Here is a 20,009-nt window from a genome sequence, read left to right on the forward strand (position 1 = left end):
GTTGATGGGAATGTAAATTGATACAGCCACTATGGAGAACAGTATGGAGGTTCCTTAAAAAACTAAAAATAGAATTATCATATGACCCAGCAATCCCGCTACTGGGCATGTACCCTGAGAAAACCATAATTCAAAAAGACACATGCACCCCAATGTTCACTGCAGCACTATTTACAACAGCCAGGTCATGGAAGCAACCTAAATGCCTATCGACAAACGAATGGATAAAGGAGATGTGGTACATATATACAATGGAATATTACTCAGCCATAAAAAGGAACGAAACTGCATCACTTGTAGAGACGTGGATGAATCTAGAGACTGTCATACAGAGTGAAGTAAGTCAGAAAGAAAAAAACATATATCGTATGTTAACGCATATATGTGGAACCTAGAAAAATGGTACAGATGAACTGGTTTGCAGGGCAGAAATTGAGACACAGATATAGAGAAGAAATATATGGACACCAAGGGGGGAAAGTGGCAGGGGGTGGTGGTGGTTTGATGAATTGGGAGATTGGGATTGACATGTATACACTAATATGTATAAAATAGATAACTAATAAGAACCTGCTGTATAAAAAAAATAAATTAAATAAAATTTATAAATAAATAACCCAAAGAACCCTAAGAGGCCTAACTGATTATCAGCTAATCACATCTCACAGAAAATTTGTGGTTTTTTCAAAATTTATTTATTTATTTATTTATTTTTGGCTGCATTGGGTCTTTGTTGCGGCCCACGGGCTTTCTCTAGTTGCGAGAGCAGGGGCTACTCTTCATTGCGGTGCACGGGCTTCTCATTGTGGTGGCTTCTCTTTGTTGCGGAGCACAGGCTCTAGTCGCACAGGCTTCAGTAGTTGTGGCTCGCAGGCTCGGCAGTTGTGGCTCACGGGCTCTAGAACGCAGGCTCTGTAGTTGTGGCGCATGGGCTTAGTTGCTCCGTGGCATGTGGGATCTTCCCAGACTAGGGCTCGAACCCGTGTCCCCTGCATTGGCAGGCGGATTCTTAACCACTGCGCCACCAGGGAAGTCCCAAAATTTGTGTTTTTTTAAAAAGTGCAGATATTGAACTAAATACAGACCTTAACAGGGAGAAAGTTCAACAAGAGGATATAAGATGCCTAGATGGATTACCTTGAGAGGAAAAGAAAAATGCTTAAAAGAGAGGTGAAAAGTGGCTGAAGAGCAGCTTTGTTTTGCCAAGGCCTAAGCATAGTATAAGACATCATCACCAACACCCAAGAAAGGAAAAACAAAACAAAACAAAACCCTTGTCTAGATGGCTTCCCATAAACTTTCTCTTGACTCTTCCTCTATAGCCCCATTCTAAAACCAAGCAGACTTTAACCAACCCAGTAATTCTAAGTAACTTATAATATATTTTTTAATTATCAAAAAAAATATTAATTCTATATTTAGGGGCTCTTTGCTGTAATGTGTGAAAAAACAATATTAGAAGCTGTCACCCAGAATGAACTCAGAGACTTTATGAGCTACCATTTGAGAAATGACCCCCGGTAAAATTCAAATAAATTCAACGTGATTTTTTTTTAAAAAAAACCTTACTTTTAAAACTTCATAAATTCATCTAAAATACTATATTAAGATGTATTATTAAAATTTAACAGATACAAGTCTATTTAAAAAGTTTTCTGAAGAATTTTTCAGGGATTGTAAAGTAAATTATTACAATGATCAAATAGCACTCTTACGTAGGTAGAAAAACAGGAGAGAAGCTGTCTTAAATCACTTCAAGACAGCAACCAAAAAGGAGGAAAAAAGGAAAAAAAGCCTTCAAAAAGAGTGAAAAAAAGCTTTCTTAAAACACAAACAAAGCTTCATATCACTTTAAGTTTTATTTTTGTTTCTGACAGATCAGTGAAGTCTTACATTAATAGAATGAAATATTACCGAACGGTGATAACTACACGTAATTCTGTTTTCTATTTAATTTTCAGAAACTTTTTCTTTAAAAAAAAAAAAAAAGAAGAGAGACGTTTCTTCTCAAACTGTTGATTTAACTTCCAAGTCTTTTATAAAACCTCAATCCTTCCAGAATGGAAAGTGTTCACCTGTGACCTTCTACCTGGATTTCTCCACTGAATCTACTGAAAGTACAGCGTGAGGATCAAATAGAAACTGGAGTCCCTACTCTTCTCCTCACTTGATAAGAGGAGAAACAAAAGTGCCTTTTAGCTCTAATTCACCCAGAAAACAATTCTTTGTGTACCTTTGTTACAGGAAACTCCAGGAGACAAATGGTCCTTGTACTTCTCTGTGCTAGGTAGAAACTACATACATTTTGTCAATCTTATTGTCAGATAAAAATGAACAGCCTCTGACCAAGCAAAACAAAAACTGGAGAAGCAAAGAATAAAGCAAGGCTCAATTTCTAAAAGGTTCCTTAACCTAAGAAAACTACTTAATACCAGCAAGATTCCCTGGAAAATTGCCACTGCCAGATTCAGCTTCCCAAGTGCAATAATAGGAAAATCTTGACACTAAAGCTGATGGGTATAAAGGCCTTGTGGATCATTCTTCAATAGAGTGAAACAGTACTCATATTAACTCAGACTCAATGATCATAACTTGTATTCATAGAAAGGCTTATTTTTCCACAAAATGTTTGCATATATATTGTCTCAAGCTGACTGTTAATACCTGAAGAGCTTAGAAACAGCTTCCATGAATTCTAAGTTATCCAATGAACCCTTTAAGGACTCAGAGTAAATTTCCATCTGGGCATGGCATGTGATTTCTTTGGCTTCTTTTTCAAGTCTCTTCCTTCTATGTACTTTGTAATCCATCCTTTGAACTACTTGATATAACAACTTACAGTTTAGTATACCTTAGTTCAAAAGCCATTTATTTGTCCTAGACCCTGGGTTACAAAGATGTACATATACAGAGAGTTCCATTGCTTATGGAATTATGGACTAGTTTTAATAATATGATCACTATTAAGACAGTTGCAGAAAATGTTATAGCAGTGTAGAAGATGGGTACTTGATCCAACTTGGGGCTTCAGGAAGTTGTCTGAACTAAGTCTTTTAAAATCTCTTAATAAGTTTTAAAAATTGTGTTTATTTCTTTTTTTTCCCTGATTACTAAAATAATACATTTCCATTACAGAAAATTTGAAAAACACAGATGACAATCACAATCCATCTTTAAAACTGTCAGTCAGTAATAAGCACTTAACATTACATTATTGTCTTTTTCTTTGGGACTATGTGAGTTTATGTGTATATATTTTTCACAGCATTTAGAAAACACTGTACACATATAAACATATATACAATGTTTCCTAAATGCTGTGAAAAATATATACTTTATTCAATCACTGTTACAACCTTACATTTGTCCACATCAGTCTTCAAAGGAAAAGCTCCAAAAACATGATTAAAAGCAGCATAACTTAATCCTATTAATATACTGTAATTTATAACATTCCCCTATTATAATAGCATTAGGTTTTATTTTTCTCATTAATTGATACTGTAAATAATCCTGCTTGAACAGCCTTAAATCTGTTTCTTATCCAGATTTGCTTGTTCTCCACACCCACCTATAGTGTGTACTTGTGGGAGCCTCACCTCCCAGGACACAATTCACCTCTATCACTCCTAGTGCTTCCTGCACCACTCTTTTTTTTGTGGGGGGGGGGAGTTGGGGGGAGGTTGTAATTTCCTAATGGATGTATGAGAAAAGGTAGTGCCAGCAAGTATGCCAATTGTCTCAAAAAACAGCTAGCTTCTGAGCAGCCAAAGTCTACACCCAAGCATATGAGAGAGGCAGGTGTGTCTCCCTACCTGCTCTCAAATGGAAAGGGTGACTCTACTTCATAAGACTGAGCATGGGATGCCTCCAACTGCTCTTCTATCTCTCCTCTCCCCAGACCGTGGCACTAGGTTAGCTGTCGGTCAGCTTGGACAGCTGAGGGATTCCATCTTTGTTTTCATAGGAATTTTTAGGAAATGGCTAGCGGTTATTATACATTTATACTTTATTGCTATTTTTAACTAACATTCCAAGTAAGCCTTGGAAGATGCATAGCAGTTAGCCAGGTAAAGATGGGTGAGAAAGGGCTTCCTGAGAATCTTAACAGCATGAGCAAGGAACCCAAGGAGTAGAAATGCAGGCGACTACAGGCAGTTCTCTAATGTATAAACTTAGAGGAGGGAGGTGCAAGACACAAGGCTTGAGGTAGGAAGGGTAGTCAGGTCACAGGTACTACAAGCCCTGCAAAGGACCTTGGACCCTAAGGCAAGGTGAATCAAGGTCTGCACTCAGATGAATAACTTTGGTATGACCAGAGGCAAGAGGAAGGACCAACTGTAAGGCTAAAGGAATTCCTGAGAAGAGAGATGATGAGAGCTGAACTCAGGCTATGAGAATACTGAAAAGGAAAAATCAGCTGGACCACAAGACAGATTTAGTTATGAGCACTCTTCGCTGGCTTCACATTTCCCATCTCCAGCCTTAGCGTGCTACCAGAGCACATGTCGCCTTAACCCTCAGGTCAGGGCTACGTAAGTCTCGATAGAGAAGGAAGCACACATGTCCTAAGGGTTTCACAATTATTTCCGCTGGTGACGAGGGTGGTCACAACTCTGATGGCTGGTAGGTTCCAAACAGCACAGAAAGTACAACTACATATCAGTATCAGTGCCAGACAACAGAAAAAACACTTGTGTTTCTTCTGCAAAGAAGAAAAAAGTGAAGAAGCAGCTTCAAAGCAGGCGGCTGTGAAGTGTTCCCTCACCGCTGCTGTGCATTGCTTCAGTCTTAAAGAGATCATGTGGGTATAGCTGCAAACATAAAAATGGTTTCATTAAAAGCCTGCAGTTATTCATTTTGCTTATTAAAGCCACTCCACAATGATACTCACAATAGAAATCTCAGCGGTCCCTAGCAATGACACTAAAATACAATTAATTCCACTTCCCGAGGAATCTATAGGTATGCGCTTGAGGTATTGTGTTAATTGCCGCTGCTTCATACCATGGCTTCAATTAGGAATCAAAATGGGAGCAAAGCAAACATGGATCCCATTAAGTTCCAGAAGACTTAAAACTGAAGTTTTTCCCCCCCACCATCCCCTTACAATAATTATAAAGGCAGGGGACTCCATCTGGGGAACTATAGTGACATCCAGTGGCTGTGAAGTAAAACACACCAGTTACGAAACGGGTTGTTATATCATTAGAGAAGGGGAAATATTTGGTGATATACTGATATTTTAAATCCAATGTCTATAAAGCTGTATGTACTACTAGAAACTCACAATAACACAACCCCAAATCAGGCAAATCAGCAATTTGTAACAAAATCAGGATATTTAGCTGCCTTCCATGATTTACTCTACCTTTGAAAATTCTTGGTAGCATATATTAATAAGTATGGACAGAGGATATGAAATATTGATATCATAGTCAAAGCTCCAAATGTCATATTACCATTCACAATGTGTATAAATTCAACAACAGCCCATTTCCAAAGTGATCCTCTTCTCAGCCAAGATAAATAGCTGGCTCTGCTATAAAGTGGACCAGGCTGGCTCAGTTTGATTCCAATAATTTCAGTACGACCTAGGTTTGTCTGAAAATGTTCTTGAGGTTTCAGAATTTAAATTTGTATTTATAGCATGCATGAGAGCTGCAGATGGAGAGTGAGAGAGACAAACCAACCACAGAATCCCAAATACACTGGCCTGACCTAGTGAGGTGAGGAAATAACAAACTTGCTTCCACAGAAAATGCACACACTTGAGAATCTGACAGGTACCTAGATTTGTGCAAGGTTGACTCTGGGCCAGGTATTTTTTTATCACCGATTCTTTGTATTCTTATGTGTAAAATGGAGATGAAATAAATGTACATTGCAGGGTTGTTATGAGGCTAAATAGTGAGAGCGTCTATCAAGATGAATGTGAAACCTCTAAGTAGGGGCCCTGCACACATAAGATGCACATTAATAGTAGCTATCACACATATGCATTCATATTAAAAATACCAATAAAATTGGAGAGTTTTTTGCCACACAAAGTGCCATTCTGAAAACAGACTTTGAATTCCATAACTACATTTTGAATGTCATATGCTCCTCCTTCTGACTTTAGTAATTTGTGGTGTGTTTTAATGGATCACACACAACAACAGTAGCACATCTATTAACCACATAGCATGTCTCTGACACTTTCCTAAGCTTATCTGGGATATTAAAGTAAACTACAGGGCAGAAAACTCCCCACTCTCATCTATCTCCTAAGTCACAATATTCTTGCCTACAAGGCTTCAGGATCTCACAAACACTAAGCCTCGTACGTGTGCAGACCATGACATGAAGACGGTACAATGTGGCATGCGCAACTGGCAGAAATGAGAGATGGGCAAGGATGAAGCCCGGAAGCCACAGATAATTTGATGTAAAAGCAAAATGAAGTTGCTTAGCCTCCAAATGGGCAAAACTTGCGTTCGGGTCTTCTTAGTAGTAGACTTTAAAAACTAAGTCAGACCATACTGCTCTCTGACGAAGAGACCTACAGTTACTTTTTCCCTCACTCAGTGTAAAAGTCCAGTCCCCTCCACGGCCTAGGAGATCCTGCATGAGCTGGCTCTGCGGTAGCTCTGTGCAGTCCCTTTCCATTACTTTCCACCTTACTGACTCCCTAAGTCCTGTTTCCTGAACACAAGCACATTGCCATGTCCAGGCCTTCCCGCTTGATGTTCCCTCCTTCTAGAACAATCTTCTATTTAAGTGCAAGACCTGCTCCTGTCTGCTTTAGACCTCTACTCAAACATCACGCTGTCAGGGACACCTTCCCCGATCTACTTAAAGTGCATCTCCCAACCAGCCCCGGACACCCTATCCCTTTCCCTGCCTTCCTTTTCTCCCCAGTGCTAATCACCACCTAAGAGATTGCACATTTTAGTCATGTATCTCTTGTCTTTCTCTTCCCACTAGAATGAAAACTCATGAGGGCATTGCTTTTTGTCTATTGTGTTCATACTGTACCCCCGGGATCCACACACAAAACAGGCTTGGTGCAAAAGAGTCAACAGATATTTGTTAAACTATTGGAGGAAAGCAACAGGGAAAGGCAGGGGTGTTAGTTCCTAGTTTTTGTGGAATCTGTAAGGTGGAAAGGAAAAAATAAAAATAAAAATAATCAGTATTTTTAAAAAATGCACACATACATAAAAGAAGGTAGTCTACACGAGTGAACTCATAGTGAACTCTCTATGTTGAAATAGAGAAACTAAAGAAAGTTATCTCAGCATTGTGAAATAATGGATAGTATTGTTTAATTCCTGACATCTTTGTTTCTGTTATTTACAGTGAGCTGAATTATTTTTGTATTAAAATTACTTTTTTAAAATAATAGACCACCTCTTCACTTTTAGAATTCTATTCATTGAGAACTCATCATTTTAATCAAAGAGAGGTCAAGAATGTCTCCTGAACAACATGCAGAGCTCACTAGCTGGTCACCAAAGTTTTGGCAAATGATTTGTTCTTTGGTTCTTTACGTCATCACCACTAAAAGAAGATTTGCAGTTGAATATGTCAGTGCTTCATTCTATTGACAAAGGGCATCGGCAGCTGCACAGCATATTTAAGGGGCAGAAACACCCCACTCTAGTTCTTTTCGTTCATTTTAATATGCAAATAGCAAAAATGTTCCTGAATATTACTCTTAGGTTGAATAGCTACTACAAGAGTATTTATAAGCTACACACACACAAATAAAATTCAAAGACACCTGGTTTTACATTTGATGCTGAGGAAGACCACAGCATCTTAAGAGTTGTTATTCTCTTGTTATATTGTTAAAGAAGTAGAAGAAAGAAAAAGAATAAAAACTGTTTCTCAGGAGTTTAGCTGGATATTCATTAACTCTTATTATCTAACATCTCAGTGTATCCTTACAGAAATAAAGCAGCAGATTTTTTTAAAAAGGAACGGAAGGTGGCAAATCTAATATACATTAGTATTTGGGTAGCATTAGTGTCTGCAATTTTTCTACTGTATAAAGTTTTTATCTGAGTACAAACAAAGAGAAAAAAAGAACACAAAAAAGCTCTGGAACTAAATTTCTTTCTCATAAGCTTTGGTCTAATGCATGGTTAATGAAGCCATGAGACAATATTCTCACATCTTTGATTTTATTTCAGCAGTTTCCAGAAAATACAGTAATGGAGAAATATATTTCTATTCAATGCCTAAAAGTTTAAATTTAGCATGTAGCTCAAATTAATTCTCAATGTTCCATTTTAGGCTTCTACATTAAAAGACTTGCACAAATCTTTTTATTCCTCACATGACTTGCCGCGGTCTCTGTGAAAACTGCTTCTTGATTTATAAAGTAGATTTTATTACTGAACTTCAAGCTCTTTGTTAGTGATAAATTGTAGTGACTATAACTGCAAAAGATGTTTAATGACTTTTAAACTCTCTCCAAAAGAAAAATTTAAGAGTATAAAATACTGTAATTATATATTATACTAATTGAGAGCTGTATTTCTAGAAGCATAAGCAAACAAAATAGTTTGGAATTACGGCAGGTATCTGTTGAGACTTAACACCATACTTCTGAGAGTAATGATCATGAAAAGAAGTTAAATTAGTCACAAATGGCAATGAAGAAAATATATGTTGTACTTTTTCTGCCCTATGAGGGTGAGACAGCAAGTCACATGGACCAGTATAGCATACCTTCAGAATTCAAGTTTTCTTGGAAGGTACATGCTCAGCTGTGGAGATCAGCTGACATGTTGTAGCTCATCAACTATCAAACAGGGGGTGGGAGGGTGGGTTGAGGTTCAGAATCCCTGTGGAGACTGTCGAACTATCCAAACTTCTTCTCCACAGGCTTCCCTCTGTCCTCTTCCTGAGGTCCTGACACATCCTTGGACAGCAGTCTTCAAATTGGAAGTACCATAGACACTTCCTGAATACTTCAGGGAATGCAAGGGACTTTAAATGAACCATTTTCCAGAATCTTTTAAAAACAGATCCTCCTAAGAACATACCTTTTCTGCCAACATCATCTTTATTGCATTTCATAAGACAAAGGCAAACTTCTCATCCGAACTGAACCTTACTTTGGTACGCTGCTCTGAGGTGTAAACCCTCTATGTATCAAACGAAGGAAACTTTTTATATATTGGTAGCTAGCTATGCAAGAAAGTGAATGACTCTCATGACTAGGTATAAAATTCTCAATTCTTTAAACAAATTGAAGGGACAAATTGTCCTGTCATTGACAACTTATTTAAAATAATTTTGAATAAGTTGTTTATTACTAAAAGTTGTTTGCCATACAATGCAAAGGAGTTGATGGTAGGCTAAATAATAGCCCCCTAAAGATATCTACATCTTAATCCCTGAAACCTGTGAATGTTACCTTACATGGTAAAAAAAATAAAAACAAAACAAAATTTTGCAGATATCATTGATTTAAGGATCTTGAAATGAAGTGATTATCCTGGATTATTCTGGATAAAGCCTAAATGCTACTATCTTATGAGGGAGACTGCACACAGACAGAAGAGAACACAGTGTGACCACGGAGGTAGAGATTAGAGTGATGCAGCCATAGCCAAGGCATGCCAGCAGCCACAAGAAACTAGAAGAGGCAGGAAATGGATTCTCTCCTTGAACCTCCAGAGGAAGCTCATCCCTGAAGATACCTTGATTTTAATCCATTGATACTGATTTCAGACTTCTGGCCTCCAGAAATGTAACGGAATAAACTTGGTTGTTTAAAGCCACTGAGATTAGGCTAATTTGTTACAGCAGCCAAGGGAAACTAAAACAAAATTCAAAGAATCAAATGGCACTGCCATAACAAACTCCTTCCTTTCTCATCTACCTATTATGGGGACATGTTTTTTAACAGCAGTATTTGTAAAAATAAGAAAGGGGAGACAAAACTGTCACCAAGTTCTGTCCCACGCTAGCAGAAGAATGAAAGTTCTTTATAACTTAGTAAAAGATATGAGGGGAAAAGCCTCTACAGTTCACAATACAGAGATATATTTCCAACTGCAATAGATACGATTATTTTTTATGGTTATGACTTTAAAACGTGAAGGATTACTCATTCTTCAAGAAAAATTTAGGGCCTACAGTCCCATAAAGAGAACTACCACTGTGGATATTTCCCATGTCTGCACTACAATCAATTCAAAAAGTAGCCCAAATAACATCATATTTTATTGACCTCTCAAAAAATGTTCATTGTACTACTAAAGATTATTATGAGATGTATCTTTCCATCAGTTTAGACTCTATGGTTTAGCTCCCAAATTTCCACACATCATTATTTAAACCATGAAGGGTGTTAAATTTGTAATATTTCTATTCTTATTTCCATTTTGTGCTACTTTATTTTTCTCTCAACTACCAACACCAAAAATAAAAAAACAAAGAAAAGGACTATTCATAATTGTCCTCTATTTTTCTACAAGTGAAGAAAACCTTTGCCATATGATCAAACTATAAGGGACAGAAAAGCAATGATACGACTATGATTTTGTATCCTTACCTAGACCTGTGTGAGGAAGGTGCTCAAAAAGGGTCCAGCTGTGGTCATCAATGTAATGATTCTTCAGGATCAACAGCTGGCAAACATCTCGGGCAGTTATGTCACTGGGTACCTCTAAAGCCCTGCTGGTTTCATCTTCACTGTATACTTTAATTACCTGTGTAGGTAGAAATTAAAAAATGAGCTAAAATAGTCTATTAAAAATATCATTCTAATAAGTCATCCAACTTATCAGTTGAGCTAATTACAAATTCCTTATACAGTTTGTTTTACATCTAATTTTCTTATACATGGAGTAAATGTTGCCCATCCAAGACTTGTTTATAATACGTGTCAAAGTCACTCTGACAACTTCCAATCTCCTCTTCAGTGTCTAAACTAGAGGCCATTCAATGACCATTCAATGTCATTTCCCACCACTCTGATCTACTAAAAAGCTACATATCTCTTATCAATATTTTAAATTTTCCACTCCATATTTAAATCTGTAAATAATTCAAGTAACATGGGTGATTTATTCCCAGATATACATGTTGTAACAGCAGTAAATAGAATATAAAGATTTCTCTATTTCAGGTTATAGAAATTTTGGCAAAGACTGGCTAGATGTTCACCAAATCCTTTTTCTTTTCTCCCTTGCAATTAGTTGTGTCCATGGGATTGAGTTTTAGTCAATGAGATGTAAGCACATGCAGTGTTGCACCTCCAGACCTAATCCATAAAAATTTCCCATATACTGTCATCCATTCTCTTACGCCAGCCTCTCACTGAATGGAAATGATGACAAAGACCTAAAGAGGAGAGCAGAGCCATGGGATAGAAGGAGGCTTTGTCTCTGAATGACCACATGGAAGGTGCCCAACTAGGAATGGCCACATGTAACTTTGACATGAGCAAGAAATAAACTTTTAGTCTGTTAACTCACTGTGATTCTTTACCTATTACAGCAGCTAATGTCACCCCAAATCATACAGAAGTAGAGAGTTTCATATAAAACACTTCCCTCAACATTTACCATGTTGTGCTATGTGCTAGAATTTCCACTACTAACTGTGATATGTCATATATAAATTAAATTAATTATAATAAGCTAAATACCTATGAAAATAGTATAGTAAGATCAACACACACAGAAGTAGGAAATTGTAAGAAAATTCAATATAAGAAACACACCTTATAAAAATAGAGACATTTAAACATTTTCAGTAATTCAAACAAATGAAAATGAAAATGATGTATCAGTTCTCTATCGATTATTTTTCTAATTATGTGTAATGACAGTGGAATGAAATAGTTGCTCTCTTACAATGACAGGAGTGATATAAATTGGTAAAACTATTTTGTACACCTGTTGGAAAGTATTTATCAAAAGCATTAAAAGGTCCATTCCTTTGACTCAGTAATTTCACTTAGGCAAACTATCTCAATAAATCTGTCATAAATGTGGAAATGAGCTTTAGGCATAGACTTATCCAGCAAAGCATTATGTATAATTCTATCAACCTAAATATACAACAACAAAAGAATGGTAAACTATAGTACTTTCACAAAATGGAATATTATAAGGTACTTAAAAATGTTATTCAAGGAAATAATATAAGAACTTAAAAAAAATTCCTAAGTAAAATAAGATCACAACACGAAAGTATAAGTTATGCAGTGGAGTGCAGGCTTATTTGTTGGACTGGCTACCAGGCACCTACCCCTCTTCTAAGAGCATTCTGATTGTCTTTTAGAGACCCACTCCCTCCCTCACCATTAGTCTTTGTGATTCTGGCAGCTCTACTTTCAGCTCAGTGATGGTATAGTGGAGCTGCTGGAACTGGCTTGCAAGAGGTGACTGTTAAGCATTCAGGAACTCTGCAAGCCAGGCATCTTGAAATCAGCTATGGTGGGAGTACACCAAAGAAACTGGCAAATGCTACATATAAGGCCTTTTTAAAAAAAAAAAAAAGATTTTTATAGCCAGCCTACCAGTGCATGACTGCCTCAGCTCCACATACTTGTTATCCAGATTGATCAATCAACACCCAGAATCCCTCTGGCAACAGTGAGTATTTCAGAGATGGGCACATGACCTAATGAGAGTCAGTCAGGGCCAATCTAGACATCCGTTCACATAACCATAAAGTGAGCCCTCTTTTCCACTGGGCAGGTGTAGGGTGAAGCTGTTACTGTTCATGAAGAGAAAGACTGTGGGAAAATGGGGCCCACATGGAGTAAACCATGCCAAGAGATGAAAAGGGTCCTGAGAATATCATTGGGCCCCTGGACCAAGGAATACCTGAATTGTGTTTTTTAATCATATGTGTGCCATGAAGCTGTAAGTTTCTAGTGGTAATATCCACCTACTTATATGTCTTGTTCTAGCCAGAGACCTTCTCCAACTCTTTCTCCATACTGCTAGGGGAATAAACTTTCTAACAGCCAATCATATCAGGTCATTCTTCTAAAATTCCTCAATGGCTCCTCGTTCTCCTAACTCATTGTGCTTAGTAAGACCCCATGCAAGGCGTACATCCTTTGCTAAGTGTTTTAGTATAAGTCTGTCATTGGGCTTCCCTGGCGGCACAGCGGTTAAGAATCCTCCTGCCGGGCTTCCCTGGTGGCGCAGTGGTTGAGAGTCCGCCTGCCGATGCAGGGGACACGGGTTCAAGCCCTGGTCCGGGAAGAGGCCACATGCCGTGGAGCCACTAAGCCCGTGCACCACAACTACTGAGCCCACGTGCCACAACTACTGAAGCCCGCGCGCCTAGAGCCTGTGCTCCGCAACAAGAAAAGCCACCACAATGAGAAGCCGGCGCACTGCAACTAAGAGTAGCCCCCGCTCGCCACAACTAGAGAAAGCCCACGCACAGCAACAAAGACCCAATGCAGCCAAAAATAAATAAATAATAAAAATAAAGTTCCCTTAAAAACAAACAAACAAAAACATATATATATAAGGCTGTCATAGAGTTGGTTGTTGCCCTCAGAGAGCTAAAGCATAGTGGGGAAAGCAGTATTCAAAACAATAGTCACAAAGTAGGACCTAAAAATTCAGTATGTTACTAAATCATATAATGGGGGTTAGGAGAGACCTGAAAGATATCCATGAAAAAGTGATATTCAGGCCAAGACCTGAAGAAGGAGTGGGCAGTAGCTAGGCAAAGAGAGGGTAAGAGCATTTCAAGCTAAGGGAACCGAAGCCATGCAAAGTCCGTGGGGCAAGAAGAAACTTGGCAGAGTCTAAGCATTAAGAGGAGTCAGGGACGGCAAGAGCAGCAAACAGGGAGCATGGTCCTAGGGAGATGAAGTGGTAAGCGTGACAGTAGTAACAGGGATGTAAGATCCTAAGTTCAGAATTGACTTAAGAATCATTGAGGGCTTCCCTGGTGGCGCAGTGGTTGAGAGTCCGCCTGCCGATGCAGGGGACACGGGTTCGTGCCCCGGTCCGGGAAGATCCCACGTGCCACGGAGCGGCTGGGCCCGTGGGCCATGGCCGCTGAGCCTGCGCGTCCGGGGCCTGTGCTCCGCAACGGGAGAGGCCACAGCAGTGAGAGGCCCGCGTACCACAAAAAAAAAAAAAAAAAAAAAAAAAGAATCATTGAGCTTATAGGTGGTAAACTTGTGGATATGGATATATCTGACAAGGGAGAAAAGGAAGAAGCATGAGAAAATAAAGAATCTAGGGCTGAACCCTGAGAAATTGCAATATTTAATGGTGAGTTAGAGGCAAGAAAGTCTGAAAGATAAAGAGAGATACAGAACCAGAGAAGTGGGACCCCATGGAATAAAGCCCAAACTCTTCAGCACGCACACAGCATGCACACTCCCCAGCAAATCAGCCTACGGAACAGGTCACTCTGACCTTAACCAAATATGATAAACATTTGCAACCTCTTCTTTGTATCTGCTCATGAGGTATCCTCTACCTGAAATCTTTGCCCCAGCCACCAACAATATGCTTTATTTGGCAAATTCCTACTTATCATTTGGCCCCAGTTCCCACAGCACTTCCTCCAGAAAGTCTCCCCTGATTGCCCATGGCTTTATAATGTGTCCCTCTTAGAGCTCTTACTTTGTAATTTTCTACTTGAATATCTTTCTCCTCAACAGCACTAGTAAGCTCCTTTAAGGAAAATCTACATTTACTCACCATTTGACATGATATCTCAGGGACCTAGCTCAAGCCAATGTATGGCTTAATAAAGATCTTTGGAACAAATGAACTTTGTACCTCTGCAAAGCCTACCAAAATGTTTTGCACATAACAGGTACTCAATACGTATTTGTAAATTTTAATTTAAAAATCTTTTCTGTCACGAAGTATATGATTGATTAAATTTTAATCCTCGGGAAATTAAAATTCTTCTCAAAGAGCAACAGATACACAATTTTTCTTATAAATAATCCTAGGTAAGAATTGACTTAATACTGCCATTAGCAGGCAGTTCTGAGTTTTGAAGTCATTGAGGCAGGTGTGAAGTCATTGAGGCAGGTGTGAAGTCATATGAAAAAGGCTATGAAAATACACTGCCAAAATCAGGTGCAAGTGTCTGAGCTCTCACTTCAATTCCTTCATTGTTTGGTTAACACATGTGGTTCATGAAGATCCCAAGATCTCTTTGGAATCTCAGTGTTTCCCATGATTGCATCTGAGTAGGCTATTGTTTTTAAGTTTGTGCCTTCAGTGCCTTCAGACAAATCTCAGTGCCAGACAATTGCTGAGATGTTAAGAAATGCCGTCCACCATGCTGCTGTGGTTAACGCTGACTGGGTCAAACACTGGTGGGTGCTCTTGCCAAAAGCGACATGAAGACAACCAGTCCTGAGAGGAAAAGAAGATCCGACCCTGGGGCTGCTCCTTCATGTGGAGCAATGATGAGCTGCCATTTCAGTGCCCTCAGAGGCCACTGCTCATTCCACGCCAGGAAACAGGGGGTTGGGAATGACCTGGTGGCCACGGGACAGGTTCCTGAGACTTCCTGACTACCCCATGCTTTCTTACAATACATGCCCATCACCTGGGGTAACAGAAGCATGCCTCTTATTTTTCATGCTCTAGTTTTTTTTTTTTAAGAAGATGTTGGGGGTAGGAGTTTATTAATTAACTTATTTATTATTTTTGCTGTGTTGGGTCTTCGTTTCTGTGCGAGGGCTTTCTCTAGCTGTGGCAAGCGGGGGCCGCTCTTCATCGTGGTGCGCGGGCCTCTCACTGTCGCGGCCTCTCTTGTTGCGGAGCACAGGCTCCAGACACTCAGGCTCAGTAGTTGTGGCTCACGGGCCCAGTTGCTCCGCGGCATGTGGGATCTTCCCAGACCAGGGCTCGAACCCGTGTCCCCTGCATAGGCAGGCAGATTCTCAACCACTGCGCCACCAGGGAAGCCCTAACCCGGTCCCCTGCATTAGCAGGCAGATTCTCAACCACTGCGCCACCAGGGAAGCCCTGCTCTAGTTTTTATATCAGAGGAATTAACAAATGAAAATCTGGAGACATTCTGAAGTCTAAGCCAAATTCAAGAGGGCAAGAACAGAGCAAGAGGTAAAGTTGGGGAAAATGAAAAAGATACCTAACCAATTAGAAATGCCATTAATCTCTTCAGTTGATTTTGCTGCAAATTTGAAAGAAGTAAGTTGCCAAGAACTGGGACACATAAATTTAGAAGGACAAGGCTAACTTAAATTTCTGGAATAAGTGCATGTACTCATTTTTTAAATTAATAACACCTGTTAGGAGAAAAATAATACTTTTGTTTGAGCTCCATTTCAAACTCTTCTTCTTAAAAAAATAATCCCATTTAATGCTGACATTTGTCCAAAATACACATTCATCTACGAACGACAAAAATTTATTTTGGTTGATCTTCCACAGCAGTAAGTCCCTGTCATCTCTCAGATTTATTCAGTACTTATGAAAAATTCCTTACACTACTGATGGGGAACCTTGTTAAAAAATCTCATTTTTATTTCTATTTATTTCTCCTTGAAATATATGAAAAAGGGAAAGATAATCTAAGCCTTAACTCTCTAGTAGAATTGAATATGCCAAAAATATTACTATACTAAACCTTCCTGTTTAAGAAAAAAAGTCAAGTCATAAGTAAAGATATTGATATAAGACTAGTACAGATTAAAACTAAGGTACAAACTTTTGTGATCATGTAAAAACCAATGGCAGGGCTGCTCTTAAATCATTAGAGTAAAATAGTCGTATCCTATTTCCTCTACATACTGAAAGGTAATAAGAGATCTGAAGGTCATATAATCATGCTATTTAATAAAGGGATATTATACATTCCCAGTTCAGTGGCCCAAATCCCCACCTTGCTATATAAAGTAAAAAATAGGATAAGAAGAATTCATATCAATTGATCCACGAGATCATTTGCAATTGTATGCCAGCAGGAAGAAATCCTGCCTGGACCCTAAAGAAGAACAGGAACTTTCTTTGTCTCATCAATGAGCAGACACACTTGATTAGCAAGAAAGACATGCATTGATAAGATCTGTCTATAACATCCCACCAGCAGGAACAGAGAGAGCTCCCAAGGACAGCCAACAGTGTACACACAGGCTGTGTTGAGGAAGCCCTCAGTGTCACTGTAATCCTGACAATCAGAGCAACCTTGGCATTTACAGTGGTTTACAGCTTCAAAAACTGTGCCGGCAGCATATGGCATCTAGCAATGAAAATGTAATATAAAGACACAGTAGCCCCTGCAGAGAATATGCTGGAATGTGGGTGGAGCAGATCTCTGTTTTGGCTGACATCCTTATCAAGGCAGTTTATATACTTTATACCTCAACTCCCCTAGGCTGCCCTCCATAAAAAGTAAGTGGAGGCAAGAGATTAAAAAATTAACATAACTCATTTTGAAAGCAGCAGACACAACAATGTTGAAATACACAGAGCAAGAAATGGTTAACTTTTCAGAAAAGAAGTTTGAGGCCCCTAAAGCCAAGGGACTAAAAGAGATGAACTATTTAAAATATAAGACAAAGGCCATTTCTGAAAACACAGAGCTTGAATTTGAAAATCAATTCAATATGTATTGCTTTCTCCCCAAAGCACACATAATATTCATCTGCTATAATCCCCGGAAATTCTGATTCTCAGAACAGATTATGTGGAAAGCTTCAGGAAAGCACTGGGCAGAGGCTAAGCGGTCAGCCTTTCGCCTCCTTCCTGCAGACCCAAGAAAGTGATGGAATGGGATGCCTCATTCCTTTCCAAACTGGATTCATCCTAGAATATGTGAAAAAAAAAAAACTCAGGGTTGTCATCTGGTCATTTGGCAATGCCACAGAGCAGAAAGGGGCATTGGACCCATTGGTAAGTAACTAGCTACTTAATCGCTTATCCTTTGTTTCTTCAGAGAAGAAAGGAGGCAAAATGGGATAATTATTCAGCAGGTAAAAAATGAGCACAGATTAAACATAACTATATGAGCAAGAATCCATAGGATGAAGTGAGAGACTTTTTTTTAGAAAAAGAAGAAAGAAAGAGCAAAAGAGAAGGAAAAATACGGTTGGGCATGGTTATCTTCGGTGTCAAAGTTTCTATTTGGGGAGAATTTAAATTTGATTTTTAGATTAACTACATTTAAATACCACATTTAATATTTAATTAAATATTAATTCTTATTAATATTTAATTTAAAATAATTTAAACACCATTATTTAAATACCAAGATCTTACCACAATGAAAAGTATACAACTTTTCAACAGAAAAATAAATGCATTTATTATATCGATTAATTATATATATTGTTTATATATAATTAATAGAAAATAAGAAACAAGGCCCAAAGAAATTTGATCTCAACTAGGTCCCAAAGTAAAGCTTATTTCTACCACTCTTTAAAATTTTATCATCCAAGTACAGTAAGATTATAAAGCTATCTTTTAATGTTTCAGATTTTTTTTCTCCATTATTTTTAACAGATAGGCAACGTACCTAAATCAGTGAAATATTTTTATATAGAGGTCAGAGCAGCCCTGGATTTTTATGTTCTTCTAAATAAGGAATGTAGTGTCCTAAGATAAGAGGAGACAGTCTTAGATGTTTTGAATTAAGCAACTCAATATGTTCCCTTGAAGGGAAATGGCAAATAATATATTCATTATTTCTTATTCCAAACCTCTAACAAAATGTTATATTTAAAAACAAAGCCTGTTCCCAAAGATCCTAACAGCTCAAGAAAAGCTGTTGCTTCCATATTGCTACCCTTCATTATTTTCCTATCTGTCAAATATTTATTAAGAGCAAAACAGTACATAGTTTAGAGAAATCAGGTCATAGGGAGTCAAATTATCTCCATTGAAAGAGATATTCAACTACATATTTTATTTGAGCATATGAGCAGTGCATGTTCATTAACTCAAAAGAGATATTGTCACCAATTCAGGATTACAGGAATTGATTGACATAAACAGGTCCATTTCATATCCATGTGGCCCCTTTCAACTTTATTCCCTATAATCCTTTCCTTATTCTCTAACTCTGACCATATATTTTCTCAGTTTCTTGAAATAGCTATGCTCCTTCCTGACACAGGGCCTTTGCACCTACTACTGCTGCCTAGAATACTGTCCACCCACCTCCTACTTCTTATCCCTCAGATAAACCATTCATTCTGTGGGGAAGTTTTCAATGCTACTCCCAGTTTAGGTCCAGGCCCTTTGTTTCACGTTTTGCATATGTGCAACTACCTAATTATTATCCATAAGCTTCTACTATTCAGCATGCTGCATGACACCAGGAATAATGTCAATATGTGCTTCCCATTGTGTCCCCAGCAGTCATCATGGGGCCTGGCACAGTGTAAATATCCATTTAGGGACGACTGACACCGTCATGAATGGCCCTATAGAAGACAATATTAGGGATTCCAAAACAGTAGCTTGGAAACCTCACAGGGTTTAAAAACCTGTAGGGAAGAAAGGACACACATGGGACCAAAGAGAAAACATAGGCAAGTTTTCAAGAAATCTACGGACTGGGGGGCTTCCCTGGTAGCACAGTGGTTGAGAGTCCGCCTGCCGATGCAGGGGACGCGGGTTCGTGCCCGAGTCCGGGAAGATCCCACATGCCGCGGAGCGGCTGGGCCCGTGAGCCATGGCCGCTGAGCCTGCGCGTCCGGAGCCTGTGCTCCGCAACAGGAGAGGCCACAACAGTGAGGGGCCCGCGTACCGTAAAAAAAAGAAAAAGAAAAAGAAATCTACAGACTGAACAAAGGTAGGTAAGGTGACTTCTCTGGCCCATTTTAAGTCTGGAACTCTGAGAATCCAAAAACAAAAAAAAGAACATCTGCGTGGAACAATTATCGTGAGCAAAGATACTGAGGACTGAAGAGGCAAAAAATACACATGGAACAGCACACAGACCACTCTCCTGAGATCAGAGGGACTGAGTTATGAGGAAGAGGTGAGGAAGCACAGGTGCAGTGCACAGGTGCTGGAAGGTCTGTG

The 20,009-nt window shown here is 38.8% G+C and overlaps 1 protein-coding gene across 2 annotated transcripts in view; it reads right to left on the bottom strand.

Annotated features, from left to right (window-relative positions):
- Positions 1-20,009, bottom strand: part of GRB14 (growth factor receptor bound protein 14) — a 131,826-nt gene that overhangs the window by 46,596 nt on the left and 65,221 nt on the right. For both annotated transcript variants that reach the window (XM_024122282.2, XM_028478484.2), the window contains exon 3: positions 10,556-10,712. In XM_024122282.2, the coding sequence (XP_023978050.1) occupies positions 10,556-10,712 (157 nt within the window). The remainder of the gene's footprint in view (positions 1-10,555; positions 10,713-20,009) is intronic.

Source organism: Physeter macrocephalus, chromosome 2 (genome assembly GCF_002837175.3).
Source record: "Physeter macrocephalus isolate SW-GA chromosome 2, ASM283717v5, whole genome shotgun sequence".
Taxonomy (NCBI): domain Eukaryota; kingdom Metazoa; phylum Chordata; class Mammalia; order Artiodactyla; family Physeteridae; genus Physeter; species Physeter macrocephalus.